At 37.4% G+C, this 23,686-nt stretch overlaps 1 protein-coding gene across 2 annotated transcripts; it reads left to right on the top strand.

Annotated features, from left to right (window-relative positions):
- The first annotated feature begins 432 nt into the window (after positions 1-432).
- Positions 433-23,295, top strand: LOC129574690 (protein enabled). 2 transcript variants are annotated; one of them, XM_055457054.1, is made up of 10 exons: positions 433-2,578; positions 18,462-18,783; positions 18,937-19,163; positions 19,470-19,623; positions 19,894-20,086; positions 20,162-20,308; positions 21,356-21,622; positions 22,075-22,163; positions 22,241-22,544; positions 22,782-23,295. In XM_055457054.1, exons 1-10 carry the CDS (start codon positions 2,574-2,576, stop codon positions 22,808-22,810), a joined length of 1,737 nt encoding a protein of 578 aa, XP_055313029.1. In that variant the 5' UTR covers positions 433-2,573; the 3' UTR covers positions 22,811-23,295. The 2 variants fall into 2 exon arrangements, with proteins under 2 accessions (XP_055313029.1, XP_055313028.1); XM_055457053.1 differs by lacking the exon at positions 433-2,578 and adding an exon at positions 17,664-18,210.
- The last annotated feature ends 391 nt before the right edge of the window (positions 23,296-23,686 follow it).

Here is a 23,686-nt window from a genome sequence, read left to right as displayed (position 1 = left end):
AAAAAAGAACGAGCGACTACTGTTGTTCTTAGAATTCGATCTGTCGGGAAACACACACGGAGCAATACACACAGTGACGAAGAGAGTTTCACAGGCCGACAACAACGAAGAGAATATGAAACATATTAACGTGAACACTGAACACACTCTCCATGAAATGTGCTCACATTTATCATGTGCATAAAATACACAGACATACACACTAGCTCTTTGCAACACACTCATACAAATACATATACATACAGCAACTAGGAAACAGCACAGCGAGCGAGAGAAAGAGAGAGGGAGAGAGGGAGAGAGAGAGAGAAAGAACCACAGACACACATTGAGAGACGCTATTTGTCACACGCTCTCGCCCATACGTGCGGATCGAAATATGAACAGTACTGCTGCTATCGTACCTACTACCGCTGCTGCTGCTGCTGCTGATTTTGTCAGTGTATATGGGGGGCTAGCAATACGCTCTCGATGCTGCTTGTGTGTTTATGTATGTTGTGTGTCTTAAAGGCGAAAAATTGAGCGAGCTCTGCTGTAATGTGTGTGTACAATTTTGAAAAGAAGCAGAGTGAAAAAAAAGGAATAGTGCTCACACAGTTCACACAGTGCGCGCTGGAGCCAGTGTTGAGAACAGAATCAAATATGGCCGTTCCGCAGCGATGTAATTAAATTTTGTGGTGTATTCGTCGTGTTATTTAGTTTTTTCCATTCGTTTGATACGGAATTTTTGTGTGTGAAAGCCATTGCATTTCCATGGCATTTTCAATGGACATTGTCGAACAATTTAGAATTTCGCCCATTTACACGGTATCCGGTGCGATTGCCCAGTGAAAACAAACGAACAGAACTATCGGCTGATTATTTAAATTTGTCTTTTTTTTATGCGAGCGACAGAGAGTGTGTGATCAAAGAAAACAATTACGGTTTGTGTAGTGTTTTTGTGCGCGCGAGCGAACGAGAGAAAGAGAGTAAATAGTAGAAGAAGACGGCAAAAAAAACTCAACTCGAAACAGGGAGAGAGAGAGAGAGAGAACGATATAAACAAAAGATGAGAATGGACCTATGAGTAGCTTTTTCGCTCAATTCACAAACTGCAAACAGCATGAATACAAACTTTAATCCTGCGATCGATTATGATTTTTTTTTCTTTCGCTCTATTGTTGTTGTTTGTCTCTGAAAACAGAAGAAAAAAACTCGATTAAGACCGATTTTTGTTTGCTGTTTTTTCTTGCAAAACCAAGTGACAAAGAAAAAAAAAGTTAAACAAAATCTTTGATAAAAAACGAAATCCAGAGGCAAGAAAACAGTGAGACGAACGTCGGGAAAACAGTGAGAGTCTTTGTGTCAGTGGAATCGGTGTTTGATTTGTCGATAATTATTGGGTATTGAAGCATTTCTCGTAACCATATTATATCATAATAATCCCATTGATGATTGCGAATGAGTTGTCTGTCTGTGAAAATAAAAAAAAACGAATCAACACAACATATTCCGCATATGATAACATAAAAACTCGGGTCTCTCGTTTTATTCATCCATTTTTCTTCAATGAACAAACTATGTAGCTGCATAGACAATAAAGGTTGCGTTTTTTTGTTGTTGTAAAGGGGGAAAAAAACCACTAAGATACAATTGTGTGTTTGATATAATTCGCTTATGCTAATATAAAACAAAGCAGAAAAAAGAAGAAGAAAAGAAAAACACAGCAACAAAGAGATAAAAAAAAGGCAACGACAGACAATAACACACGGTGAATGATGGCATAATTTCGACGGAAAACTTATTGAATACATGTACGACGATACCACACGATTTCATTCGATGGGATTAAAGCAACAGAACCGAAAGCAAACGAAAGAAAGTAAAAAAAAAAACCTCAAGTGACTATTTTTCACGTCTTCAGTGTGTGTGTGTGTGTACGTTTTTTTTATCCACTCTCGATTCGTTGAAAAATTCAACATTTTTTGGTGTTAAATAGAAAATTGGCAAGAGAATAAGGAAAAGAAATATGCGCCCATTTTCATTCGGTTGGATAAAATATATATTCAGTGATATATCCATGTCGTATCTATCATATATGCTTGTGTCTGTTTTAATGAATGTTTGTTACTCCATTTAAATGCTATCAATCGCGTTCCAACGAACTATAGGTGCATACTAGACCATCGCCACCATCAACACCAACACCAACACCAACACCACAACCAAAAACAAGAACAATCAAGACAGCTAAATAGCAGCTATTTAAAAAAAAAAAAAACAAAAGAAAATTATTAGTTTCCACAAGGATAATATTATCCAGCTAACTAGCCAAGACACACCGATTAGATAATTACACCCGTTTACGCAGAATTTATATTCGACCAGTGTTTGTTGTTTGGATATTTTTCGTGTATGTGTGTATTATTTTTCAATTTTTGACATAATCGACTGTGCAAATTGACTAGAAAGATAGAAGAAAAGCAAACACCGTGCGTACCATCGCACCAACCAACGCCAATTTTCCAATTTAGTCAGTGAAGTCAGTACATACCACAGGACCAGAGAAGCTACAGCAAAAGCATTGATCAAACGAAATGTGGTAAGTAGAATCATAAAAATGGGAAAAAAAATGTGCCCGAATATTAAAGTTCATGCGTGCTGAACTTTTTTTTTCCCTTCATCAAATTTATTTTACTCTCGCTTGTACGCGATAGAGAAAGTGTAGCTCTCTCATTTGCTCTTTTTCGGACTTATGTCGCGGTATGCAAACGCAAAATCCACCAAAAAGAAGAAGAAAAATTGTTCATGATTTTGAATTGAGGAAGAAGTGAGTAACAGGCGAGAGAGTGAAAAAAAAAGCAAACGAACAAAACACAAACGACATAAAAATGAAACAAAGAATCGCGCTGAAATATGAATCGCCTGCAAGCAATGCAACCACAGCAGCAGCAGTATATTCAATTCCGTGATAAAATATACAGAGAAAAATGGGTTTAAGTTACTATTAGTCATCAAAATAGAGGCCGAGTGCATTGGCTCATCGGAGTGTGGCATGCACACGGTGCAGCATCGAAGTGAAAAAAAAACATTTAAATTGAAATGAATGAAAGAGAGAGAGAGGGAGAGAGAGAGAGAGGGAGAGAGAGAGAGAGAGAAAAATGGTTGAAAGATAATTTCAGGTTAAAGAAGCGTATCATTTTCAACAAATATATATAGTTGTCAACGTTTTGAATTTGAAGCCCATGGAATTGGTGTATTTATTTGTTATGTGGCTTCTGCATCCCCATTGAATTATATTTCATCGAAAAGTGCATACACATCTATCGCTTTTAATATCGAAAAGCCAAAAAAAAAACGAAATGAAACGATGAGTTACACCTTGTGTGAACCACGGTATGTGTGGACAGTTTTCGTTGCTGTTTTTCTGATTTGTTATGCACACAAAGTCCTCATTTTTTTTTATCTGTCTTGTTTCCTTTGCGCTGCTGAACACATTCATACACACAACGACAAGAAGAAGAAGAAGGAAAAAAACGCTGTTCCATGAAGCAACACACACGTCGGGCGGCGAAACGATACATGGCTAAACGCAAATGCGAATGCATGAGCCATATCATATTGGTGGCGTGTGCGGACCGGAGCGAGACAGAATGAGGAGATTGAGAGAGCAACGACAACGATTTGTTTGGTTGTAATATGAAATGTGTGCGACAAATACGTACTACGGAACGCATTGCACACTCGCGCTATACTCACATATTCTCTTTCACTTGCTCTCTCTCTCTCTCTCTCTCTCTCTCCCTTTCTCGCAATTACTCCGAGTTTTAAGCCCAACAAGACAGAATATGAGCATGACTAGAGACTTTCAAACACATCACATCCATTTGTGAGTTTGGGCTGCTTTCAATTTAGATATTTTTTTATTATTATTATTTCTGCGTTTTTGTCTCTGTTTCTCTCTTTTTTCATTCGCTCCGGTCTCTTCCGTTGTCTTTCTCACTTTCAAATTCGGATATTAGTAGTATTCTGTACCTATTTTTGACATTCGGCTGTGTTGAATGCAGTACAAACAGAAGAACACACACCAACCAAATGAATATTATTTAGGGTGATTTTCACATGGAACATGGATGTGAGAAATGAGGTCCCGATTTTTATGGGTCTCGTTCTATAATAATTTTCTTTTTATTCTCGTTCTCCTGTTTTCAGACAAATCAAACAATAATATTTTGTCGCAACTCTCACAAATTTGATGTTGTTGGCACAATGTTTGTATTACGTTAGGGGTTTTCCCAAATCGAAATGTGTCACTCGTTGAGAGAGAGAGAGAGAGAGAGAGAGAGAGAGAGAGAGAGTGTGCTCAAGTTCGATTCGCAATTAGTCGGAGACTAGGCACGCACGTCACCTACCTAATGAGAAAGTGACTCATTTTCGGTTGATTCACTGCCAATCCCCCAATGCTATTGTCATTAAAACAAATTCATTGCTTTACGACTCATCGACTTTGGGCTTAACATTTTTTGAACGAAAATCTCAAAGTTTGCATGCAAAACAAGATTTCAACCGAAACAACAACAACAATGAAGAAATCAACGTAAAACACAGAAAGAAAAAAAAATGAACCAGAAGAAAGAAAAAAAAGCACAAAGTTAAAAGATCGGCAACACCGGCAGATGTTTTTAATCTCTCCCAATGAGAGAAAGGCCATCGCAAAATGCATCCAACTCGAATGATTTAGTAAATCATGTACACTAAATTATTGCGAACGGCTGCTGCTGCTGCTTCGTTGATATTCCCAAAAGATCCGAATTTCTGAGATCCACGCGCCCCAATTTACCGGTCAAACAGTTTGCCAGCCCACATATTTGACTTCAAATAACCCAGTCAACATGATTTTTTTGTATGGTGCAGCAGCAATTTTTCGTACTTTTCCTTCTGGTGTCCTGTATTCTCTTCCGATTCTGCCTGAGTTGTGCATTTAAAAGGACGTGTTTGTTTTTTCTTTTTTTGTTTCAAAGTGCAAATTTTAGCCGTCTCATTTGCTATGCAAAACAGAAAGATAATAAACAACAGCAACGAGAGAGAGAGAAAAACCCCAAACCTCAAACCATATGTCAAGTTTAAATAGCATACACATTCGATTTGTGTAACAGCAACCAAATGGAGTGCAAGAAGTCGTTTTTAGCATCAGTGAACCACATCACTCAATTTGTGCACTCTAAAGTCATGTTTTTTCAGATGAAGAGATTCAGAAAGAAAGAGAGGAAAAAAACACAGCAACAACACTGCCATACTTATTTGTGCTCTGTTTTGCTTCACTGAAAATTGTGGTGCGAAAAAAAAAACAGACCCACAGAAGAAGAAATAACACAAAGCATATTATTGAACGTTTTACTTTGCGTTCATCATCCAAATCGATCGCGTTCATGCGTTTCAAGTTTATGAATTTGGAAATATATCAACATTGTTGTTCTTCTTCTTTTTTTGTTTCATTCCGAAAATCGTGTTTCGTTGAATGATTCATATCGGCTTTTACTTTCTTCAAATCAAATAAAATGGAATTAAAAATGCGTCGCAACGCTTGACTGACCGTGCCACCGTATTACACGATAAATAACAACAAATTCATTAATCTAGGTCCAAGTACTGAATAAAACTGTTTTTTTGTTGTTGTTGTTGTTGGTGGTTTCTCGCTTTGGCCGAAAAATTGCATTCGCAGCAAATCTATTAAATTGATATTTATCGCATCATGTGTCGTACGTAATACACCATGCCCCATGGCTGATGCTACGAATTCGAAAATGCTATAATTTTGGTTGAATATTTCCCGAACCATTACCACTGGAGATATGTATCGTACCTTTGCACAAAAAGTCGTGTGTGTCTGTGTGTGTGTGTGTGTGTGTGCGTTGGTGTTGGTGCGGCATATGGTCGCATCTAAGAGAGCGGCAAGCGAGAGAAAATGTGTGTGCTGGAGGAATAAGGGTTTGGTTGCGTCGATACATGCTGGCGTTTATGGTTGTTTGGGTACATCTGCGTTTGTGTACGTGTGACTGGCTCTCTGCACGGTTGCTCTCGCTCTCGCTATCTGTTGGTGTGTTGGTGTGCACGCGTACCACTCGTATTTTTACATTCTACTGTTCGTTGTTCTACGACCCACACATACAGAAACACTGGCATATAAGGCTCATATTTTGATCAAATCAAATGGATCCCCATAGGCCGAAAGAGAACGAAGGCCAAAATATCACCTAATTGAACAACTAAAAAGCATGTGTCGGTTGTGAAAATAAATATCGAATGAAGTAAAAAAAAAACCAGCCGAAGAAATAAATGTCTCGCCTAGCACATGCCGACCATTTAAAAAACCATTTTATTTACGTATCATTGCACACATACACATACACCGTATCGCACCGCACACTTTTGGCTCAATTAAAAGGGTGAATTATTTAGCCAATTACCGATGCATTATTCAACTAATTTTCGAAGCGAATACCGAAGACACTTCACTTCTCAATTCAGAAACGAATTCAATCAAAATTCTGCGAAGATACGTTCTACGAAGTAGGTTCGTTGTGGTTGAACACACACGATGTGACCACCTTCTGATATTCGGTTATTGACAACAGACAGATTGCTGTGAGGATTCAATGTCATTAAAAAAATTGTATAGAATAAAACAAACGCTGTAATTAATTGTAGTATGTCGCGTGTAAGCTATACTCTTTTATTTCGTTGGTTCTTGCACGACGAACATATCCATCGATATGCCACATTTCAATGGATAACAAATGGTCGAAACAGCCGGTCACTTTTCCTTCGTTGTCGTTTAGTTATTGCTGTTCTTTTATTCATGTACATTTTTCACATACTCTCGCCCTCTCTCTCTCTCTCTCTCTCTCTCTCTCTCTCTCTCGCCCTATGTACTCTTCCATGGTGGACTGTGGTCGATATCGTCCCGTCACACACAGTTTCTATTACAAAACCAATTATTTGAAAGTGAAATTTTGTGACTACAATTTTTTTTTCGCCGTGATGGGCTTTATTTTCATTTCGATTTCGTTTGTTTGTTTGTATGCATGGTTTGCGTGTGCGCTCATGCTCTCGATCTTTTAATTTATTCATATTAAAAAATACACATACACAAACAGTTCAAGTTCAATTATCATCATTGGCAAGGAGAGAAACGGTAAAATGTGTTTTTCGTGTTTGCCACACACACACACACACAGATAACATACTGAGTCACATCGGATACGCATCAAATCACACCACTCACGGCATAAAACATGTCTTAGTGCTTTTTTATCAGTCGTATAACGTTTCAAATAACAGAACGCCGTCTCATTTCAAATGCACATTACATGCGATTTTTTTTTTACTTTTTCTTCGATATAAAACCAATACTCTTCGGAAGGTATCTCACTCCAACTCTCTCGCTCGGTGTCTCCATCTCTCACTAACTCACTCACTTTTGTGCACGTTTTCGAGTATTTCGCAAATAATTGCGCAAAATTACGATTGAGCAATGTCGAAAACAAAACGAAAACTTTTTTTTTTCTCGCATAATACTGATGAATCGATGCATGCCGAAAACGCAATGGGGTAATTGTTGCCGGCTGATGATGCCACATCAGCATAAACAGTAGCAATGGTAGCAAACAGTCGTCCTATCGACGATTGGTGGCCACGATTTTCTCTTGACGACGGTAATTCGATGGTAATTCACTGGGGAAATCAATGGAAAATTTCTAATTGGAAAATTTCTGTGTGGAAATCGAAAACAAAACGAAACACAGAAAAAAAGTACATTTCAATCGAATCGGTTGAGTCAATCGAGCTATTTTCAGGCCGGTGTATTATTTTCAGTAGCGTAAAGCGATAAGTAAATCGAGAAATTTTCTCTTTTCTGCTACATTTGAGTCACAAATTGATGCTCCGTTTATCCATTTCGTGCAGATAAGTACGGACGGCTCGAAAGAAAGAATTCTTTTCGAAAAGCCGAACGAAAACCGAAAAATCTTCAGTGATTTCGAAATCAAACACAAGACTCATACACACACCTTCTGATGTGAAATGGGATGAACACGGCTGCCGTCGAATTTTCCGATAGAATTCCACGTGTAAACACAGAACTTTCGATAACAAAAATGTGTATTTGTTCGATTTTGGTGTCAAATTTGTGGATAGTTCAAAGATGAGAAGAGTGTGTTGTTTTTGTCGGTGCGCATGATAAAATAATTGGTTTTACAACATAGATTTCGGTTTGACCGACCTTCGAGATTCGAGCGAAAGAAGAAAACAAAAGGCAGCAGAGAACGATGGCAAGCAAATGACCATGCAATTAGATGTAATTCTCAGTCCAAATAAACATTACCATTTTATGAGCCAAGAAAGAAAAAAAAACCGTCGTGATCATAAAATCCATGCATATACATACATTTACTTCAATGGCTGCGACACTTCTTTCACTGCTCACCGAAATGAGAGAGAAATGAAAAGCACAAACACACAGAAAGAAAACGAACCGCCTTCAATTAGGGAAATTAAACGAACGGAAACGTGTAGCATGTTTTGAAATCCTTCACTTAAAGGCAAATATGCTTTGCCAGCGCCGATTGTGACGCGACTTAATTGCACAAAAACGAAACCAAAACAAGAAACACAAATTATTTTACTATGGAAATAATGTGCAAAGCATTACATAAAAATGCATAAAAATGTCATTTGAAAATGGGCATTTTTGTCCATTTCATATTCCATTTGTACGCGTTTGCGATATGAGTTGGATACATGATCGACGTTTGAAGGTCTGAAAAGTTTTTCTAACGACTTATTTTAATTCAAACGATCGTCTCGTTATTATTCGAATAATAATTTATGATTGGCTCCAGATTTATGCATACAGCTGTTATTGAACAAATAGTCAGAGGCGCAATGGTCGAGTTTCATTCAATACGGAAGCCAATGTTTAAATTTGTTCAATAATCACGGCGCTGCGTTTTCTTTCTCCCTCTTTCTCCCCCCCCTCTCTCTCTCCCTCTCTCTCTCTCTCTCGTTCGCTCACTCGATCGCTCGTGAGAGTGACGGTGTGATTTTCATTTTGTAGAAAATAGAACGTATTTTATTGATTTCTCAGTGCCCACCGAGAAAACACCGAAGCCAACGAGTAATGAATAAAAACAAACCTAAAAAAAACAACAACAACGAAACAAAATCGATAATGTTAATATAACGAAAGTAATTCACATCCGAATAATGCTAATTACACTTGGTTCGGATTGTATATTTGTTAATTACAAATTTTACAACAAAACGAAAAATTCGAGAGAAACAAAAAAAATCGGTAAACAAAACGCCATACGTCGTCGTGTGTTGTTTGTTGCTTGTTCTTGTTTCAATTTAGTCGTAGGTAAACAATGGCAATAAAACAACTGTGTTAAATGGTATGCGATAAAGCGGAATAATGGTGAGATAAACGAAGTGAAAGAGAGAAAGAGAGAGAGCGAGAGAATCGTAACGTAACGAAGTCGAATAAAAAAACATAGAAAAGAACGGGCGAGCCAACGATTGTGCGTTGAACTGACACATTAGAAATAAAGTGGCATGTAGGTAATTAGCTCATTTTCGGTGTTGGTTAGCTCATTTCAACGAGAATGAATAATGCAGCCACACTTTTTCACTTAATTTACATTAATCATTTAAAAAGTAAACACATAATTTTCTGACAAAATGCCCTCACACAAACAAAGACATGTTTAGCGACAGCCGAAGATGCTTTCGGTTTGTTCTCGTTTTTTTCTTCTCTCTCCTTCAGACAAACGCTTAGCTGTTCCATTTGTAAAAATGCTTGTTCTATTATTTCCGCACTAATTTTTTTTCTTTCCGACTCATTAAAAACCGCCTTTTGTTCGTTTGATTTGGAATTGTGTGAATTTTTTTTCCGGTAGCTATAGTGCTACTCGAAAAGTCGATGGAAATTGTGTACTTCAAATAATGCAGAAAACAAAAAAGTTATTTCGCAGTTGCAAAAATATGGCGTGGAAATATGCGAATGCTATGTCATTAAGTTGTAAATAAAGAGACATTTTGGTATGCGAAAATTAAGGCTTGAGCTGATAACATCAGCTATAATTTAGTTTTAGATTGCTTTGCAGTGCAGCAATGCACATTGGGCTTGTGTGAACATGCAACCGACCAACGAGAATACGTATTTATTAAAGATTGTCGCGACAAATTTCGAATGCGATTAGACATCTCATGTGCATAGCAATTTGCCCAGCTCAATCTCCATCTGGTTTTCTCTCTCTCTCTCACTCTCTTGAGACTCAAGACTCGATTTATCAAATGAAGAAAATGCATATGCCAAGTGAGTGCATATTACGTTGCGTTGAATACGAAAAAGACTGATGAACTGCCAGTAGATTTCCTTACGAATTCCAAATGCATCAATTTTCTCATGATGAGACGAGACGCACCAAATTAGAACGTCTCTTGATTCTACGATTATACACCCGACACACATTCAGCAATGGAATTTGCCTACTTCTTTTTTTTCTCGCTCTCAATCTTAAATTCATAATGGAATTTGCTGGAAATTGAACATTGATGAAATTCGCAAAATTCAATGAAGAAAAACATTGATGAAAATGATTGCGGTACATCTTCAAAGAATGTAATTTCGACGACGACGACGACGACGACGACGATCAATGAAAACTGAAAATTGAGTGCGTGTATGTTCAATTGGGAAAATTAATCGGTGGCCGCATATACGCGTTTCCATGGAATTGAAATTCCAAGTCAAAGCGCTCAATGGTTTCTAGACTAGAAACAAACATGAACATCACTCATTAACCGAACCGGCGAGTATTGCTCATTTTAATTGCAATTGATCTAGTTTATTGTGAATTTTATACTTGGTTCCGATTCCGAGAAGCGCACAAAGAAAAGGCTCAACGCGGAGAAAAAAAGAAATAAAAACCAGCACCAAGAAAGGGAAAAAACTGCCCGAAGAAAGAAAATCGCCAAGAAAGAAAAAAAAAACACTTCAAGAGGCATTTATTGAAGCAAAATCCAAATGTTTTTTTTTATTTCTACTTAAAAAAAGGCAGCGTATTACCTTTTATTCGGTCGGTTATTTCTATTATATTACACTCGAATTAATTGGAATATTATTGGTGCCAATCATTAATCCGTACGCATACCGTGCGCACACGGTGAGCGATTTTAACGCACAATTAAAATATACACACATATTACTCGAATATTCCGCACGACAAATCAACGTAGCATTTTTTCCTCCCTCTTCTTCTTCTACTTTATTTTTCTCTCTTTGAAACTTTTACACCGAAGCACAATTCGCATGCAATTTACGAAATCATCCATTGTGTGTGTACCGTTTCTTTTTTTCTGTTGGCTTGCGGTTTAACTTACAAGACAAGAAAACAAAACAAAACGGTGAGACTTTTCAGAACAATTTGTGAAATTAAATCAAAACCATATTATGAAAACGATAACTTCGTGAGGTGTGTGTGTGTGTGTGTATGTGTTTTGGGCAACGTACACCATATTTCGAAACATTTGAAATGGAAAAAGAAGGCGGCCAAAATAATTTTGATTAATTTACGTCTCTCTTTCGAGAGAAAGATGATTAAGAAGCTGATATTTCAAAATGTTTGAGATTTCGAAGCGATTGGTCACTAATTACCCGTCTAAATGGAAACACATACACACTCACGTACTTGATCATTATAGAATCGGTTCATTGGAGATGGTTCATTGTCATATTTATCATTATCTTTAAGTGGCGGTTCTGTTTGGTAAATGAGCTGAATGACTGGTTGTGAAGTTGTTCTTCGAAGACGGTTATTACATGCTTGTGTATGTGTGTGTGTTGTGTTAGTCATGCACAAAAATCCACGTTTCCCGTCGTCGTGGTCGTCGTCGTCGTTGTCGAGAAAAATTTCGTGAATAATTTCTAGTCAATTACCGTTTCATCCATTAATTACAAGCAATTTTGGCTATAGTCATTTTTTGGTTTCGGAAGAAATTACGAAATATTAACGTGCAAGCAAAAGCCAGCTAGCGAACATACAAATCGAAAATAGAATAACATAAATCGTTGTGTTTGTTCCATAAATGGTTCCAGATGATGGTTTTTCATTAGCAATGAAAATCAATGATTCAAGTTGTGATTTGCTCAATGGGTACGGTTCGATCAAGTGCGCATTTGTTTGTTCGTTCGATCGAATTCTGGACCGAATATATCATCATAATTTAACGCGCCAATGCGGGCGAAATAAGAAAGAACCAACGAGAGAGAGAGAGAGAGAGAGAGAGAGAGAGAGAGAAGAAAAACAACAAACCAATTCCAAGATGTGTATTTTCACTCTCGATATGCTCATCATTTTTACTTTGTACAAGCGGAAAATATTGTGTTTCTTTTCATTTGAATAATTGCACTCACACTTTGATTACATGGTGTTGGGATAAGAGTGCGAGAAGAGAGAGAGAGAGAGAGAGAGAGAGAGAAAACCACTCACACTGCTGTACGAAGCGCATTCAACCAAGGAAATGGAACTAGAACGATTTAAGTGCCGCGGGAGCGTATGCAGATTCCATATGACTTTTGCTTGAGGGCGCACATCGCTTTTTCTTCATTCACTCTCACTCACAGTCATAATCAAGAGTCGGTTGTTATTGCTTTTTTTGTGAATGTGCTTGACAGTTATCAGTACACACACACACACACACGAAAAACGGAGCATTCCGAGAAATTCGGTGAAGATAAACGTTAAAAACCACAGAAATGGATGCAACTTTCTTTAATTATGCAAATGTGAATGAATTTTTGCGTAACGAAACCATTGATACAAATTGATAATATGTTTAAGATGTGATTTTGATGAAATTTTTTCGATAAAACAAAAACAATTTGGACGACAATGAATTGACTAATAATGTCAACGCTTGCCACACACTCTCTCTTTCTTTTCATTTTCTGCTTTGTTATCAATGTTTTTGTTCAATTCAAATTGAAGTCATCCAAAATGTTATTTATCTTTGAATGCGTCAAGTATTTTTTTTTTTGAATTCTGATTCAATGGAATTATCGGCATTCCAGCCAAGTAAATTCTGATTTCCAGAGAAAAAAAAAACCCAAAAGAAACCATAGCCCAGAAGGAGTTTAGTCAGCAGAATCATTTACGAAAAACACAAACTGAAAAGAAAGAGAGTGTCTTTCAAAGAGTGAGCGAGAAAGAAAAACCCCTGATAAAGTATAATTTGAATACAAAATCGCCTTCTGTGTTTACTTTCGAATACATTGTAACTGTGAACTATGACTTCGAGAAATGTCGCCAATTTCAGTATCCGTTTCGATTTTTAGCGAAGCACACATTTGTTTTGTAGTGATTTGTTGCGCACAGAGAGTGAACCAGTGAACTAATTTCAAAGGGTGCTGCACCGGATTCCACGGATTTGTGATTGAATACGTTGGATTTTTTTTCTTTTTTGTTTCAACATAGTTTTCTGTTCAAAAGTATTCTATCGGAAATATTAAACCGGCAATATGGCTGATGATTGTAAAATAAAAAAAATGCATTCGGTCGCTTCAATCATCAACATGTACCAGAATCCACGACCAAATTCCGTTCAACGTCCAGATTCATTATTAGATAAAGACTACAGTCCGTATGGGTAACGCAATTGATTTATTTTTCGATGAAAAATATGAATTGAATACATCCCGGAGTTACCTCTGATCTCTCGATACATCCAATGACAACAATAAAATCATATCGATAAGACTTGGATCTAAAATTGAATATTTTTTGTAGAAAAAAGTCAATGGTATTCACAGAATACGTGGAACAACATCGTGGAAAATGTGAACATAATTGATTTATTCCATCGGGCGTAAAAAAAATCAGTGTCGTAATTTGAGAGCAACACTGCCCCATACGGCTCTGTCACATCATCGGATACACCGATTTTTACTCATAATTTTTCCTCGATTTCCAAAGCATAAGTGTACACAAAAATGGTGCGCATTTTTTTTTCGTTTGTTTCGAAGCAGAAAACGAATCACTTTTATAGCTTAAGTGAATTCAAGACGACGAGATTCTCTTTTTCTACTTGAAGATCAATGACTTTTCGATGAGCGTCAGTTGTTTTATGCGCTCTACACGCATTAAAAGGCGTGATTTTATCGTCGCATGCGTATATATGTATATATATATATAAAAAAAGCGGTATTACGTCCACCTCAATGGGTCTATTTCCATTCAATGCGATTATTGACATCCGCGCACGCAATTCACCGACAACAGACACACAGCCAGAGAGATAGAGAGAGAGAGAGAAAGAGGGAAAAAATCTCACATTCGCTGCTCTGACACAATAGAATCAGTGGCGTGTGTACCGCACAAACAACGCTCTCGATTTTGCTGCCTTTTTTCATTCTTTTGTTATTCGGTGTGTGTTTTTTTTTATTCTTTCTCTTTCATTCTCGATCAATCTGCAGTGTGTGGTGATTTTTTCTTCTTTTTTTTCATTCGTTTGGTTCGGTTTTTATTATAATTTTCTTTGAGAGCAAGTCGAGCACATGCATATGCTCTCAGAAATCTATGTCATTGTTGTGTTTCATGCACCTGGTCTCTCTCTCTCTCTCTCTCTCTCTCTCTCTCTCTCTCTCTCTCTCTTCGAACCAACCAAATCAAACGCTCGCGCGATGCAACGTTAGTGGAATCCAACATGACTGTGTGACAAAGTATATATGCTTATTATTTCGTCATCGTCGTCGTCGTCATTAAATGGCTGGCATGTTTAACATGTTATTACATATATTATCATGATGTATCTGGTTGTGTTGTTATTTTTCAATTGTTCTTTCTACCTTCAGCTCATCATTCTTGCCTTATTTTTTTTCTTCTTCTTTTAAATTTCTTCCTCTTTCCACCTATTTTCTTTGTCTGTGTCGCGATTCCTTTGTTATGATTCTTCTTCAAAACTGACCACGATTTATTTCGCTCATTTGCTCGGAAAACCGTTTTTGGAATAGGGCAAACGCTGATGATGACGACGACGACGACGAAGAAGAGTAGTCTTCGCGATGCGGCAATGGCATTGTGCTTAAATACCATTTACTAAGACCATTCACGTATGGATGGCATTTTATTTCAGTAGAAACATTGCGATATAATTATATTATATCGACGAAAAAAAAGCGAAGAAGTAGAAAAAAACTGTTCGTATTTCCATGTTTGAATGATTTCTTGTGAAGCGATTCAATGGGGCGGACTGAGAAATTTCTTCTACGAAAGACGAGCGATTGAGTTGCCATGATTTTAGGTCGTCCATTAGAACGAGCAGGCGAGCGAAAGAGGAGGATAGAGATAGGGATGGAGAGAGGGATAGACACACACACACACACACACAGAAAGAGACAGAGATAGATAAAAGAAGAGAAAATCCATGTTTTGTGAATGATGTTATGATGGCGCATTGAGAAGTGAATTGATTACATTTGTTTGCTGCGCATTATTTTCTTCGTTTGTTTTTTATATTTATAAAAGTGCGGCGAGATTGTTATTGTTGTTGGTACGCGTGCTTCCGGCGTTTTGCGTTGTCGTTCATTGAATGGGCAACACCGGCGTTGAGCACAGCTCGAACTAAAAAAGGACGCCATCACATCTTAATATTCGAAAATTGTGCTCAAGGAAATTAAAATGTATAGCCAAACGATATCGATTGCAAGAAAAGCGAGAAGCTGCAAAGCCGAAGGAGAATAGCAATAAACATAAATTTATGACAATAGATATATCTATGGATATTTAAGTGTGCAAAAATGACGCAGCATTTCAACATTCTCACAATAAAAGCGAAGTAGAAAAGCAAATCAACATGCATGTGATTGTATTCGAATTGAAAATGATACGTGAATTGAATTGGCAATAGATATTGTGCGGCGGCGGCGGTGACGGCGGCAGCACTTTCATCGCTGATGGTCAATCACATGAAATGTGTTGTATTCAAATGAGAATAGTTCCAACTAGTTTATTCATTCATGCATGAATTGTGTGCGCAGAACGCCGCAAAACTTCGTTGTTGCTTTTTCTCTCTCTCTATCGCTTTGCTTCACTCCTATTTACATTGGACATTCCATAGTAGACGCGCACCAGAATTGCTTGATTCCGATGTAGTTCCGCTGAATTTATCAATCACATGCTCTGTGTCTCCGGACTCACCAAAAATATCCACAAATGCACACTTTATTTCATCAACTAAACACTTTACATTCAAGTTCTTTTTTTCTCTTCATTCTGCGATATGTGGCCGAGCGTAACGTGAAGCGTCAAAGATTACATTTTAATCGCATTGCATTCGGGAAGAAAAGGGAATACGAATCAAACGAGAGGAAAAGAAGAAAAACGACAAAAAAATAGCATATCCATCCAGATAAAACGAAGAGAGAAAGTGAATATATTCCTGGCCAAATGTGCATGGTTATTAAGTCGGTTGAACATTAGGATTATAATGCTTAGTACAATTGCCGCATGCGCTTTCGTGGCGATAGGCATTTACCATTTAGCCGCCCACAATTTCTCATTAAAAAAATATATCATAATCAGAGTGTCGATGAGCAAGAGGCAAACGCGATGAGAAAGACAGAGATGGAATTACAAACAAATGTACATTTTGTGCTAATCCACAGAAAAGTGCCTAATGGAAAAACAATACGCCAGCATAAATTGCAAAGTGAAACGACTGCAACGAAAGCAATGAAATGAATGAGTATTTGTGTCTCCTTTTTTTGCCGTTGCTGCTGCTGCTGTTGCTTCAATATTAACGCAAATGAAGCGAAACACACACGCAGAGAGATAAAAAATGATGATGAAAATATAGGATATAATATGGCACATTTGTTTGGTGCTAAGAAGAAAAAATAACAATAAACCACACATAGCAGTAATAAAAAAAAACATCGACGACGACGACAACAGCGCATCACGCAGCCTAGTGGAATGTGATGTTTTCAAACCGTAAAACATCTCTGCCAAATGGGCGCTCACACCATGCTTCTTCGTTCACTTAATTCAATATCATCCATAGAGATTATTACAACCGACAACCACCCGTACAACTGATCTCTCGTCACTATATTCAACATCGCCAATGACAACGGCGAGTGATCGAGAGAGAGCGGCAGATACAGAGAGCGAAAAAAAACGAATAACAACGACTCTAATCTTTTTGTTATAATTTGATTTATCTTATTGCTGCTTGTTTTGCATTCCATTCGATGTGCGTACACATTAAGTGTATCAAAATCGCAGTGTATACGAGTCAAGAACACAACTACGACACAACAATACTACGCCGTCGTCGTCATTTTTTCTACTCCTTCTCTCTCTCTCTCTCTCTCTCTCTCTCTCTCTCTCTCTCTGTCTGTCTGTCTAAACGTTGTTTACCAATTTAAATTGAATTTATGCTTATTACTGAGTGTGTAATATCATGTATGTCACATACATGGAGGCAAAAAAAACTCCCTCTCATTTCATTCTTGTTATCTTAGCCATTGCAGCACTCTTCCTCTTCCACAACACAATTGTGTGTGATTGCCGTTTTTTTTTTGTTCGCTCTTGTTTCAGTTCACTTTTTTCTCTTCGTTTTGTTTCTCCCGTCCCGTTGCTTCGTTTGGTCCATTTATTTTTATTTGGACAAAATAACTCAATCAGTGAGCAAACGAATCAGATGATCATAAGTGTGGTTGCTGCAGTGACAAATCTGCATTCAAAGCAGATCACTGTGTGATTCGTTTGTGACAAAAGTGTTTTTTTCTATATCGTAGCAATCAATTTCGGGAAAGAAACAGAACAGCAACAAGACAACGACGTGAAAAAAAAAGTTTTGTGTTTGGTTTGAATAGTGAAACGAATTAAAAGACGGGAAAATAAGAAACAAACAAATTGAAATTATAATGAGAAGAGTCCGTATGTTTAGATCGTTCACGGTTGACGGCGAAAATGGAAATAACGATAACGACGAACATATTTACCATTCAATATCGGATTTCGATCAGACGCACTTCCAAACCCACTCACTGAATGATATCCATCGTGCATCGTGCAATTCATTCACGATGGACAATTCACGTCGAAGCAGTCAAAAAAGTGTTACGTCCAATGATTCAAGCGAACAATGTTGGCAACAGTATTGGGACTGGTATTTGTTTTATTTAAAAAAAAAATCTGCGTTCCATTCTATTGTTTCATGCGAGTGCGCCCACCGCGTCACAGCCACATTTACTCACAGCGAGTGAGCAAGAACGAAAGAGAGCATTTTTTTTGGTGTATTGGTGTTTTGATAACAAGAGAAGAAGAAATAAATTCATTTACTCATAATTTTTTCCCTCATTTACGCATTTTTCATAACTCACAATTTTCTTCATCGCTTTTTCTTCTCTTCGTTTACAGTGAACAAAGTATAATTGGGGCTCGTGCCTCTGTCATGGTATACGATGATAATCAGAAGAAGTGGATTCCATCGGGCACATCATCTGGCCTCAGCAAAGTGCACATTTATCATCATCAACAGAATAACACGTTTCGCGTTGTAGGCCGTAAACTCCAAGATCATGAGGTTGTGATAAATTGTTCCATTCTGAAGGGATTGAAATATAATCAAGCCACACCAACATTTCATCAATGGCGTGACTCGAAATTCGTCTATGGCTTGAACTTTTCCAGCCAACAAGATGCTGAGGCATTTGCCCGTGCTATGTTACATGCACTTGAGGTTTGTATACTGTTTTTGGTCGTGGCTTTTAAATCCGAATTTGTCCGATTGAATTCGGAGCGATATCGCTTTGAAATGGACATTCTAAGCATTTACCATCAAGTTTGTCGCGTAGATTTTGAAATATTCATAACATGCATTTTTCTGGTTTAGGTTCTAAGCGGCCGAGTGATACAACCGAATGTGCCGCCACCACAAAATGGTAACATTGGCTATGATGAGGATATGGGCTATCGAACGATGACCCGAGAAGATGCAGCAATGATCCAACAAATTAGCACACCGGGAACGGTTCACACACCAATTTCACAGCAACCACCAAATAGTCAGAATATCCCACAAAGTCCACCAAATGCACAAGGTCATCATCGCACAAGCAGGCAAGTTTCACAGCTTGGATTTTTTTTTCTTTCTTTCGACAGCTGATTCAATGGGTTTTTTTTCCAATTGTTTGTTTGATACAAATACATTTAAATAGATTTGGTGACAAATTTTATTTATTTGCTGATAATTTTCTTGTAATTTTTTTTTCTTCTAAAGAATATGTAAAAGGTGTGTCATTGCTTTGGAAATGTCGTTTTTGACAATTTTTAAATGGAATTTCTTTCTTCAAATTTTGAAAACTATATTTTTTCGACATCTTTTTTTTTCAAATTTAAATCTCTTCTTTTTAATTTGACAAACAGTGCGCCTCCTCAAGGATTCGGTCCATGTGGAATGCCTCCAAATCAAGCACAATACCATCAGCCACAACCGCAGCCACCACAAGCACCTCCACAACAGCAATCGGCCACAATTTACTCAACTCAACTATCCCAAGCATCCTATGGATCAAATCAAGTAAGCCTATTGTTGTAACCAGCCAACAGGGATCAACATGTCCCGTCTTCTCATATTTTGTAGTCAAAATGTTGCTTTTACTCTGAAACAATCACAGTAGTAGAACAGTGCTATTTCGAGAGAGCTCATTCACAAAGAGTGGAAACGTAGATTCCTGCCAATGTCAATCAGTAGCAACAAAACTATTTAAACGCTAAATGCAATTCTTATCTCTCATCGAGTTCTATTTCATTTATAACATCATCCATTTCCATTTCCATTTTTGAACAGAATATGGCACAATACAACCAACCGATTTATGTGTCGTCAAGCTCAAATCAAAGCTTAAACCAACAACAATTGAATAGCGCACCAATTCCAAATCAAAACGGCCCAATTTATGTGTCATCCAATGTGGCAAACCAACCTGGTGGCATGATGATGGGCGGATATCAAGCTGTCAATAATCATGCACCCGAACAAGGTACAAAACGATTGAAATAATATTCAAGTGAGCCAGAATTGAATTGATTTTATAATAAAATTTCTCTTTATTCAGATATTTATGGCCAAACAAATGGCAATTCAAGTAATGGTACTATTAATAACGGATATGGTAATGGAAATCCGGCTACATCGCAATATGGCCAATCCCAAACCGCTCCACCAGTGGCCCCGGCACCACCACCACCACCGTTCAACGCCGGTAAGTTCGTTATTTAAGTTGCGACTACGGTTTCTTGCGATTCAGCCATTTCTTCTAACATCAACCGCAATTCCGCCTCAATATTCAACAGTTGTTCGGCTTTGGATTGGACCTCGCTAGAATTGTGTGAGAAGAAAGTAATAACATATGTTGAGGCTTGCTTCATGATCCACATGAAATAAGTAGAAAATCAGTTATTTCGAATTACCTAATCGTATATGCAATTTCAAAATTCGGAATTGCTCTGAGCAATTCATTGTTTTTTGCTTGAAATTTATCGAGCAGAATAATCAAATTTTGCCCGGCCTTTTCATCGTCATAAAGTCCCAAGATCTGGTCAACGAACATACGAACGGCTTCTGGTGACCAATCCCTGAAAAAAAAATAAGCAAATTATTTGTAAACAATTGTTTTGAACTAATTTCGCAAAAACTGTTCATCTCCTGCATTTCATTGTGACATTGGAGCTAATTTGTGATTTGTTTGAGTTTTAGGCTATGAGTCATCATTATGATTACCAGCAATTGCAACACACTTACATGTTTTTTATGATGCTGTTGTTAAAAAAAATCTGTTTACTTGTTATTTTCGCCGTTTCCGTGAATAATTTCTCTTCCTCTTTATGTTGCACCTTGAAACTGTGTCAATGCCAGCTATAAATCAATCGTTGTGCACCGCAATTGTCACTGGACAATGGTGCTGCTGTTAAAATATGCGTTTGTTATTTTGACATTTAAACTATTTAGAGAAAACCGCGTGAAGATGGTTATCAGTGGTGAATATCTCGATGCTTGTGAACGTTTTCAATTATTTCTTCGTACCAAAAAAAGTTGATTGAATTGTTGTGAAACATTTTCTTCATAAGCGTGCACCGAATAATTTTTTCTTTGATTTTCCTCCATTCTGAAATGGTTTTTTTGCAATTTCTTTTGCTTCCTCTTTGCTTCACTTGCCATTTGCACTGTATTACGGTTGTTGTACATACAACCTTTATGCTTAATTCAAACTATAATTGGGAAATGTGTGTGTTTTTTCTTTCCTTTACAGCATGTTTTGCAAATGGATCAGTGCCACAGCCGCCAGTACCACCGCCATCGGCTGGTCCAGCATTGAGTACAGGTTCAGCACCGCCACCACCGCCGCCGCCGCCCATGGGTGGTTTGAATCAAGGCGGCGGCGCAATGGACATGAGCTCATTGGCCGCACAATTGCAACAGGCCAAACTCAAACGAAATGCCAAATCGAATGCAGCACAACCACCAGCCGAAAATAGCGGAAGCAGCACATCTAGCGGTGGAAGCAATTATAGCACGGGTAAGTTAATTACGCATCGCATTACATCGATGAATAAGCAATCAATTTTTTCTTGTTGATTTATTAATTCCTTATGCAATTACCACCAAAAGTTGCCAAACTATGAAATTGGCTTAGCGAAAATTTGGTTTCCGATTTTTTTTTGAGAGGGAGACAAAGTAGGCTACCGTTTTTTTCGATTTTTTTTCTTTCGGAAAGTGATTTTTCAAAGAAAATTGTAAATTGGAAACTGAAACATTTGTGGATTTTACGATTTCCGTTTTTTCTTGAGCGGCAAATCATTCTTACGTTCAAAGTGTTTGTGTGTTCTTAGTAAAAAAAAACCGATAGTCCATCCGATAAATATGAATGAAAATAAAACGAAAGTCCAGACAGATGAAAAAAGTAAAAGTGAAGAATAGCAATAAAAATGATGAATGGAATGAAAATTAATATAAATATCTTTTGAATAGGTCGAGCATCAACTGGCATGGCATCGATGATGGATGAAATGGCAAAGACATTGGCCAGACGACGAGCTCAAGCTGAGAAGAAACCAGATGTAAGTACTGCGAGAATCTCTTTCTATTGATATATATTGTAATTCAAACGAATAAAAACATCCATTTCGATGCGTAGGCGGATACAAATAATGATCAATCTCGTCCATGGGAAAAGTCCAACACATTGCCGCACAAATTGAGCGGTAACAGTTCGGGTGCACAGTCGAGCACAACAAACAACGGTACTACAAACAATGGTTCCGAATCGCCACGACCATCGAGAAAACGATTCGGCAGTGCCAGCGAGGAGACAATTCTGAAGCAAGTCAATGGTGACGGTCTATCCATTGCTAATTCACACGAACTCGAAGCACTCAAAGCCGACATTCTACGGGAAATGCGGATTGAACTCAACAAAGCAACAAAAGAGATCATAGACGGTATGCTCAAGTCTCAATTGAATACACTCTCTTTTTTAGAAACAATCAATTCTTTTTTTTTCGAGATACAATTCTACAATTTGTTTGAAAGTGTTTAGATTTTTGGTCATAAATCAAAATTTGTCTGTCATTTTCAACCGAATCTTTAGATCCTAAAATGAAATGAATTCTTTGTGTGTAAAATGAAAAAGAAAAATCCAAAAAAAAAATTGCTCATTTCCAACTCATTTTCCACAGTTATCAAAGCGGAGTTTAATCGAAGGTAAGGATGAGGGTCGAGTGATAAGCCAGACACACCATTTCTCCGCAGCGATGAAATGAACAACCAAAATCGAAAAGGAAGCCCGAATCCGTTCAATAACAAGCGAAAATTGTATTACATCTGTCTACATCTACTTAAAATAAGTATTCCGGTATTTAAATGACAAAAAAGAACAAACACAAATACACACACACACACACATACACACATACACAAAACGCAGTGAAAGCATTCTAAAGAAAGGAGAAAAAATTGTTGCTCGATCGAGTTCATTAGATTTCATAAATATTTCACATTCTCTGTATATGCGTATGAAGTGTATGCAAAAAAGAACAGAACGCATTTGATTGTTTTTTTTAAGTAAACAAACAAAGAACAAATTTGGACAAAAAACGTTATCGACAAAGAAAATTGTTTTTATTACGAGATATAAGCAGGAGTAGGTGAAGAAATGATAAAAAGAAATGTTTCAAGATATATTAGCAAAAAGCATGTTTTTTTTCTCGTCATTCTTCATTGCAAAACTGAACAAAAACCGAAAACGAAAAAAAAAAACTTATGCACTGACTTCTATTTTGAAAAATCGGAACTGAGCACGTCCAACAGTGAATGTGTAAAGTGAGCATTCCAATCGTACCTGCTGTTCAATACTGGTTCCAGTATTTCCTCCATACACGCGCACACGCACATCTTCTATATTTAACAAGAAAACCAAAAAAAAGACAACTCATACACACGTACGCAAACAACACAAAAATCAAAAGAAACCAGCCACAATTTACAGTACCAATTTTTTCTATATTAATTTAGATGCAGTCACATACAAACACACATTTTATATAAACGCGTCGCATTTTTTTTTACACAACAAGAATGAAAA

This window comes from Sitodiplosis mosellana, unplaced genomic scaffold, assembly GCF_009176505.1.
Source record: "Sitodiplosis mosellana isolate CC-2019 unplaced genomic scaffold, AAFC_SMos_1.0 Smas_scaffold_6165, whole genome shotgun sequence".
Classification (NCBI taxonomy): Eukaryota; Metazoa; Arthropoda; class Insecta; order Diptera; family Cecidomyiidae; genus Sitodiplosis; species Sitodiplosis mosellana.
This window is presented reverse-complemented; position numbering and strand designations above follow the sequence as displayed.

Bases quoted from the DNA above. Each gene is read 5' to 3' on its own strand.
- LOC129574690 (XM_055457053.1), top strand. From the start codon at position 17,966: ATGAGAAGAGTCCGTATGTTTAGATCGTTCACGGTTGACGGCGAAAAT. The intron at 18,784-18,936 runs GTTTGTATACTG...TTTCTGGTTTAG, and splicing joins CTATGTTACATGCACTTGAG to GTTCTAAGCGGCCGAGTGAT. The intron at 22,545-22,781 runs GTATGCTCAAGT...CATTTTCCACAG, and splicing joins AACAAAAGAGATCATAGACG to TTATCAAAGCGGAGTTTAAT.